The sequence below is a fragment of the Thunnus albacares genome, chromosome 2 (genome assembly GCF_914725855.1).
Source record: "Thunnus albacares chromosome 2, fThuAlb1.1, whole genome shotgun sequence".
Taxonomy (NCBI): Eukaryota; Metazoa; Chordata; class Actinopteri; order Scombriformes; family Scombridae; genus Thunnus; species Thunnus albacares.
In genome coordinates this window covers 1229584-1238646 of record NC_058107.1, presented here as the reverse complement: position 1 = coordinate 1238646, position 9063 = coordinate 1229584, and the positions used below count along the sequence as shown (strand labels likewise).

At 38.9% G+C, this 9063-nt stretch overlaps 1 protein-coding gene across 2 annotated transcripts; it reads left to right on the top strand.

The window, feature by feature from the left end:
- Positions 1-1247: 1247 nt before the first annotated feature.
- tbx3b (T-box transcription factor 3b) lies at positions 1248-7823 on the top strand. Of its 2 annotated transcripts, none has more exons than XM_044362205.1 (7): positions 1248-3205; positions 3294-3561; positions 3752-3898; positions 4114-4190; positions 5402-5496; positions 5624-6063; positions 6964-7823. In XM_044362205.1, the coding sequence occupies exons 1-7, from the start codon at positions 2868-2870 to the stop codon at positions 7258-7260; spliced, it is 1662 nt and encodes a 553-aa protein (XP_044218140.1). In that variant the 5' UTR covers positions 1248-2867; the 3' UTR covers positions 7261-7823. The 2 variants fall into 2 exon arrangements, with proteins under 2 accessions (XP_044218140.1, XP_044218147.1); XM_044362212.1 differs by having other exon boundaries at positions 1249-3205; positions 5624-6057.
- The last annotated feature ends 1240 nt before the right edge of the window (positions 7824-9063 follow it).

Sequence of the window (9063 nt, the reverse complement as noted above, 5' to 3'; positions counted from 1 at the left end):
ACCATTCCCCACACTCCAATGGGTACATCCAGTAATGTGGAGGTTTTACTAGGGAGAGTGTGTTCTGGGCAGTAACCCAGTGGAGATCTGCGGGTTTATCCTCAGTGACAGGTTTCACACGCAGCTTGTGGGCCAAACCCACAAATAACAGCCAGGCGTCTTGTTTGCCATCATTCTCGGGCCTGTTTCAGATTACTGACTGGCTCTTTGAAGTTGGCTGACCGACAGGCAGGGTTTTCCCCTGCTTCTCTGCCAGAAAAAGATTGGGTCATCAACAGCTCTGCCACCCACCGCATATCTTGAATGACCTCTGAATAAGACGTGTGCTTACTTAGGCATTTGATCAGACAGCCATCAGGGAAGCTGTAACAAAAGGTCCAGTGTGAGTTATTTCCTGATTTCACAGCAAAGTTCTCGCTGAAATACAAACCTCAGTGTGTTGCTTTTAGAAAAAAATTGCTGTTACCTCATACCATTGTTTCATCAAAGGCCACCACATAGAAGCTGTAACAAGCTATAAATAATTAGACACAGTCATTGACACTGAAGTTTAAGCACAGTGGCTGCAAACGCTCTATGAAACTGAACTGATTTCATTATCCCAAGTCAGTAATAGTCCGGTTATATACGTGTCATTGATTCAATAGTTTTTAAAAAGCAAAATGCTTGTCTTTGTTATGTACAACCTGTCATCCATGTAGTTATGGCAAAAAGACTGCGGTTAAAGACACCGATTTACAGAAGACTGATGCTGCTCTCATATCTGTCCATCATGTAAAGAGCTAGAGCAAGGAGGCAATTAGCTTAGTTAGCATCAAGCCTGGAAACAGGAGCTAGCTTGACTCCATCATCAGTTGCCATTTTACAAGGAGTTGCGTGCTGTCACAATTTCTTTCCGGGATCAGTGACTTCCTTGTAGTTTTGTCATCACTGTGAGGTTAAAACCAACCAACTGTTAAACCAAAACTTCAGACACAGCTAGGCCAGCTGTTTCCCCTCCAGGCTTTATGCTAAGCTAAGCTAAACTGATCGTCTCACTCCACAGCCTACTTAACGCACATACATCAGAATGGTATCAATCCTCTTCATCTCAGTCTCAGTAGAAAATGTCCAGTTATTTAAAAAATACTATGCAGGATTTGTCAGTTGGTGTTGGTGTAAACACATGGTCTTCTCTCTTTTAAGGAGTAAAAAGTGAAAGAAAGTAAAGTAGGCTGGTGCTGTGGAAGCTCACTCCTTAATAATTTGCTTGCTGTGGATTTCTGTTGTGATTGTTTTAGATACTTGGCTGTAAAAAAAGGCTAGTATCAGATTTATGTTCATATAGGACAACGCCTACGCAGGAAGTAGTGTGCCCTTTATGTAGTGATGTGGACTGTATAAAGGTGTGAGGGTCATTAGTGAGTCCAGAGTTTGCGTTACATCATAGACCTGCAGTACACTTACTCTTTTTCATTAACTGTAACCTCAATTAAATGCCTACCCTGAAACTTCATTTATTTTCCACATTATTTAGATCTTTTCTTAAATCTATACAGTAGTTGCCATGAACAGGTGTTATAGAAAGTGAGAATGTGAAAAAAATGTCGGGTGTTGGATATAAAAACTGTTGGTATTGAACACAATCCTGGATTTTGAAATTCTTGTCTTCCTTCCATCAGCAGATGAAGGCCATGAAATGTGGCTGAAAGCTCCAAAAGAAATTAGTAAGAAAGAAAGTAAGTGGACCTTGAGTAAAGGATTTTTTAATCAAGTTTAATATTTCCAAAGTCAAAAATGAATCTTCAAGCTCAGAGTAAAATATTGAATATGTGACTCAATTATGTCACAATAGTAATATTTAATCATAGCTGATTAAATGCCTGCAGAGGAACTTATCGACTGTTTTGCTCTGATGCAACAACACAGAGTAACTTTCTTCTGTCTTCATACTTTTCTGACTTCATATTGAGTGCCACCTCCCCAGAGCCTACTGTAACCGCCCATGCAGCGCCGCACATCACGGGCATGTATCCTGAACCTGCCCCCCTCGCTCACGGAAAGTTCTCCCCGGGATGTTCCTGCGCTGTCCCGGGCCTTAGGGCAATAAAAAACCTGTAACCAAATCCAGAGCCTAATCCAGCAGGGACAATCGCAGGCAGAGACTGAACCTACACAGAGCCGAATCCCTGCAGACTGTCCCCATGCAGCGCTGCATGTGAGGGGAGACCACATCAGCCAGGGCCAATCAAACCACAGGAATGATGTGGGAAGACAGAGAGTCAGTGTCTGCGTCAGAATGTTGGGTTATTGGTGATTTTTTATTGGTGGGGTTATGGTGTTCATGACAGTGTTTATGGAGGACTGATTGAGTATCTCGGAGTCTAAAATATATTGCTATAAACTGAGTGGGAAGAAGTTAGAGATGCTTAAGTCAGTCTCATTGCTGTTCCTGATAAAAAAAAATGCTCCCTGTGAATGATTAGTTCAGGTTTGATGTGCTGGACTGTGATGAATAAAGATTTATTTCAACACCAAATTGTCCATAACAGCTTCATCAGCCAGTGAAGAAACTTGAGGCGTCATTTCCCTGCACAATAAATACAATACCATGGAAACCCCACCCACCGCTGGGTGTCATACTGAGTCCAAACGTGTCAAAGAGCAAATTGGACACACAGGCTGGGAGGCATCAGAGCGCACTGGACTGTGGGCTGTGGGATTTTTCTAAGACAAAACATCCAGCGAAAAAGAAAAAAAAATAGTTTTAAAGCTGCCACCTTTACTTTGTTTATTTGTTTAAAAAAATGCAGATACGTTTACTCTGCAGGTATCAAAGAGGCACAAGACTATAACGTGCGTAAAAGTTGATTTTTCCTTTGGAGACCATGCGCAGCTTCTCGGAGCAGTGCGTCCCAGGCAAGTTACCGCAAGTTTTTCCTACAAGAGCCCGAGATGCGGCCCTTCAAGGGACTATCCTGTCCGGACCCTCGCTGTTCCCAGCCATCCCGTTATCCTCCCGGGGATCATCGGATCCCAGTACGGATGCCAGCGGGGACCCAATGATTCACACGTCGCCACCGGAGCAGGTTTTGCGCAGGCCTCCCGACTTTCGTGAGGGAGGGGAGACGGCAGAGGATGAGCCGAAAGTGCATTTGGAAGCCAGCGACCTTTGGAGACAGTTCCACAAATGCGGCACTGAAATGGTCATTACAAAATCTGGGAGGTAATTATCTAGAATTTACGCACGGATGTAAAGTTTTGTGTTGGTATGAATGCTTGCTTTCACGCCCGAACCTCTGCTCTCCTTGCAGGCGCATGTTTCCGCCACTCAAGGCCAGGTGCACCGGGATGGACAGAAAAGCCAAATATATTCTTCTGATGGACATCGTGGCGGCTGATGACTGCAGGTACAAGTTTCATAACTCCCGCTGGATGGTGGCGGGGAAGGCGGACCCGGAGATGCCCAAACGCATGTACATCCACCCGGACAGTCCGGCCACAGGCGAGCAGTGGATGTCCAAAGTGGTCAACTTCCACAAACTGAAGCTGACCAACAACATATCGGACAAGCATGGATTTGTAAGTTTGTGTTTATATTTTATTATTAACGAATTTTATGATGCTGTCTGGGAATATCTGTAAGATATCTTATGTTTCTAAGATATATACATACAGTAGATTTGCTGTTTTGCACAAATAATCAGTTTACATTTTATATTATTTCCCCAAATCTGGTTTTAACTTAATTATTATTCTTTTTCATTTGCAGACAATCCTCAACTCGATGCACAAATATCAACCGAGATTTCATATCGTGAAAGCAAACGACATCCTGAAACTGCCTTACAGCACCTTCAGGACATACGTCTTCTCTGAGACAGAGTTCATCGCAGTAACAGCTTATCAGAATGATAAAGTGAGACTTGTACATGTTACTCCAGCACCTGTGTCTTCATTCTGTCCGTGCATACAGGCCTCATTGATTACTGCAACTACAGCAGCTTATATTAGTTACAGCTGGGAAGTTCATGATCAATAATCAACCACGTGACATAACGAAATATCACTTTAACTTGCATTTCTCCTCTTTTTTTATTTATTTATTTATTTTTTTTTTATACCAACTTTCAGATCACACAGCTGAAAATCGACAACAATCCTTTCGCGAAGGGATTCAGAGACACCGGCAACGGAAGACGAGAAAAGAGGTGAAATATATATATTAAGTTATAATTAATCAACATTAATTTAATTTTTAAAAAGGAGAAAATGAAGTATGTTTTACATTATGCAAAAATCTGATTTGATTTACAGTGATGAAGCATTTTAATAGAAGCAGGAACACAGAAACACTGAGGTCACTAAAGTGTTAAACTGTTGTCTTATTAACTTATTTGAATTTGTCAAACTTTGTTTTCTTAATATTCAGTTTTATTTTCTGTAAATGTTATTTCCCAACATGAAGGCCTACAGAAAATACAGTTTCAAAGCCTTTTCCACCATCGGTAATAAGAATCTTGTATGTATTTGTTGACCTAAAAGTAGTTCAATATAAAAACACTGAGCTTAAAACACTGAAATCAGCCAATAAAATAACCACAGTGAGTAAACAAAGTCTCACTAGAGTTTGAGATCTTTTTATTGTTAAAACTAGAACAGTAAGTGTTCATTCAAAATGAGAAAATCCTTTTTGTCATAATGTGACATATTGTCCAGTGGTACAATAGTCTCAAAAGTTTAATTTTTTGTAAGTTAAAAATCAAATATAAATATCTGCAAAACATACATTTTATTTTAAGACAAATACATATAAAGCAGAACAACAGTGTGTTTGTTTCTTCAGTGTAAAGCTTAACTTCATCCAAGTTTATGATGAATCTTCAGAATAATACTGATAAAAGAATCATATTTTCACCACCCTGGGTATTATATTGAAAGTATAATAACAACATAATTCTTTCATTTTAGTTGTCCTGCGTTACAACCACAGACCTCCATCTCTATATAGTCTAATAAGTCAAACTTTTTCAACCAGAGCAGTTGAAGGAAATGTTTTTCCAATTCCTCTCAGTGATGGAGCACAAGTGACACAGTGAGAATTTAGTAAAACTGCTCACAAAAAAAATACTTAACGTCCTGTTAAAGTCAACATCATGTTTCCAGTTCAGTTTCATTATTTCTAAAGGATGAACAGCTGCTCCAGATCCACGTTCACTCTGATCAAACAATACTTCATTCTACATTTTCTCAACTCCGAATAATAAAAAAATCAACTAAAACGGGTCATTGTGAGCAGTGATTTCAAAACAATGTGGTCACTTTAAACTTATTGATGTCCTGATGAATGATATTATACTAAAGTTACAGCAGTTACTAAATGTATTCAGTTCATTATTTTCCTTTTTATTCGTCGGATCAGGAAACTACAACATTCATCACAAAGGTCTAAAGAGATGCGGATGACTGACATGAAACCTTCTTCTCTACAATATTCAGAGAATTCCAAATCTTCAGGTATGAAAATGTTGTTTTTCCCCAGATGTCACCAGGCCTCTGTTAAAAATATATATCCTTCATTTTTAGTTTTTCAACAATCATGAACCCAAAACTAATTCTCCTTTGTGTCATTTCTTAATATAAGATGCTCATGACAGTGACAGTGACAAAGAAGACAACGTTGAGGACACTGCTGGAGAAGAGGAGAGCAAAACCTGCAAAGAAACTGACCCTGAGCCGAAGGTTTCCATTACAGAAAGGACAGTACAGAATCCAGCTGGGACACACAGAGAAACGGACCCCACAAAAAGCCACGTTGTCAATAAAATAACCAACGCAGCAGGTTGCTGCCAACCACAAGATTCAGAGAAGGAAAGATTACACAAATTATGCAGCGGCTGTTTTTATCCACCGGAATTAAACAGACATCTCCGGGATCCGAGTATCACCAGGGTAAACACCTGGTACAGCTGTGCCAACGTAGACGGAGCGGCGGCGCCCTGTGGACCGAGCCTGGCCTCACCTGTCCGGACTCCGGGGACACCAGGGTTTCCCATGAGCCTCCAGCAGCACGCACTGGTACAGGTACACAGATGAGCCAGTGTAGCCCTTACTGGAACTCACTGGAACTCACTGAAACTCATGAAACAAATAAATAAATAATAAATCATATGGAATTAAAGTGCTTAACAGTAAAACCAACAGAGTAAAGAGTAAAAATGTTCAAATAATTCAATTACAAGAAGAAAAATAAGACCAGAACAGGATACAGACATATTTACAATGAAAGAAAACATAAAAGTCCTTCATTCAAAATCTGAAGTGACCCAAGAGAATGGCTCTGTTAGTGTTTTACATGAGTTTTATATATATTATCATATTGCATTATTATTATGACTCATGCAGTAATATGTAAGCCACGTTTTAAACTCATCATGAACTTTTCTATAATTAAAGTGTAAATATAATTATACATTGTATGTAATATAATTTATTATATATTATATATAAATTAACTTCTTGTTATTGAATTATTGTCATAACTCGCACATGTATTATAGTTAAGTATCTCAAATATCTACTTAAACACAGTACCTGAGTAAAATAAAGGTTGAATGTAACACACACATTTATGTCAGTGCACAGTATTATAATATATTGAGTCCAAGCTGCATGGTAATAATATGAATATGAATTATTTGTTCAACTGCTGTACAAGAAGGATTTTATTTATATTTATTTATCACATATAATGATATTCAATTATTTTTTATCATTATTAAACAAACATTGATTACAGAAAACAATATCAGTGCATTAATTGGCCTATATTTTAGTGATGTAGCCACATTTGTATGTAATTAGATTATGACACCATTACATTAGTATTATAGACTATTTCAGCCAATCAGGACCTGAGCTGTCATGTTTCTTCATTAAAGAACAGCTGATAATCATTTCTATGTGCTTTCTTCTTGTTAACAGGACCTGGTGAGTCTTTCACACTTTGGAGGCTTTCTGTTTTATCCCTACTCCAGCTTCCCCGCAGCATCAGCCCAGTACCTCATCCCACCAGTGCGGTCCAGAACGGACCTCGGAGCCTATCCGGGCATTCACAGCCAGGACTACTTCACCTCTCCCATGATACCTTCACCTGTTCCTCCTGTGGGCGATGCTGCCGGCGGCTTCAAATATCTCATCCCGGATTGGCTGACGCTGCCTAAAACAGAGCAGAAGTCGTCAGTGGATGAAGCTGAAACTGCAGAGTCTCAAACAGGCTGAACACTAACTGCAGAGAGGAGTCAATGCATTTGATCTGCCCACTTCCACCAAGTGTCATACATCCGCCTACATGACTTAAGATTGAATCCCTGTGGTATAAAAAGCACTTACTTCAATAAATATATTGTTTTGATTTTATTGAAATTAGGTGCTGCTCGGTAGATGATATAGATTCAGGCTGTTTTACGTTTGAGCCCTGAATGATTAAACTGACAGATTTCTGAATGAAGTCTGACATAAGAAAATATGGAGTTATTGAACAAGTAACTTCAAAATGTAAAACCACTTTGAAAATCTCTCCCCAGAAAGATATTAGCCAACTTTTGTACTGTTACACACATGCACTTGTGAAAGTAATACCTTAAACATCTGTTTTCTTTTCATTTAAAGAATAATATTACTCCACACTCATCTATGAGTTTGTGTATAGTTTCTGTTCTCAAAGCTGAAAAAACTGAACCAATAAAAAAAAAAAAAAAAATTCTGTTTATACCAAAAGAGTATCTTTGTGTACTTGATTTAAAGGACTAATGTCTCTCACAGTTTTCCCTCATGTACATACACCACAGAGAACTATTTACTCTCGCTAAAGGACAGTTCGACATGTGGTCAGGAGGAGATGGAGATCGAACCTCTAACCTGCGAGTCAAAATGTAGAAACGACAGATGAGCAGCTGTTATTAAAACTTCAGCTTGGTAATACCCCTCTGTGTTTGGCTGTCTTGTCTTGTATCATTCAGTCACTAACCTATACGTGACCGTCCTCGCTGGCAGTCATTATTGTTGGTGTCATTATGAAAAACTCCTGCGCTTGGCTGTGGCCAGGAATTTAGACACACTGAGGTCATGATTCAACATGTCCCCCAGGCACCAAAAGAAAGTAATTATTTTGCTTTTTCACATTTTATTATTTAGTTAGGGGCGAAAATACATGTTTCACAAGTTGTATTTAAATGGAATAGTTTGTTCCAAAACTCCTCTGGAAATAAATGTCTCAGAATTTTGTCTTTGGTACCAAATTACATGATACATTCCAGATTATTTGGAAGGAAATTATTTGGAAATTGTGGATACGTGAATCAAAGTGTACTGTTTTTGTTCCCCATCATGAATAAAATTCTGGTCGATAAATACAAAATCAGTTTATTTTGTTGGCCTTATAGTAATCAAATTTAAATATACCATTCTAGAAAATACTGGAAACAGCATCAAAATACCTAACATGAGGTCAGGACATGACCTCAGTGTCTTCAATAGAAGTGACTTCCCTGCATCTATAAACCCAAATATCTAAACACAGTTTTCTTCTTCTGTGGTTTCATAACATTATAGACATGTAGACTCAGCTGCTGCAGGAGGTGCCTGGCCGTATACAGACGTGAGAGGGTGATGCAATGACTTATTCTGTCATGTGTTTGTAGTGAATTTAGATCAGACAACAGACATGTTTTCACTTTAACGTTTCACTTCACTTCTGTCAGTCAGTACCTATAATTACACGTACTGTGATTCTATAAAATTAGGGGTAAATAGTGCCACCATTAAATACTGATATAAAATATTTTTGTGCTATTGTTCAACATGTTACCTCAATATTTTCACTATAGATTAAAGTGTGATCTTTGTGTGTTAGATACAGAAAGAATGAGTGTGTAAATGTGCTTTTGTGTAAACAGACAGATGACAAATTAAAGGAAAAACTGCTCCAGGCCTGCATGCTTGACCCCTACAGTGAGGGGATCCGATGGCTCTTTTCTAGCTGTGGGGGGCATTTTTCTGGCATGGTTTGGGTCCACTTGTCCC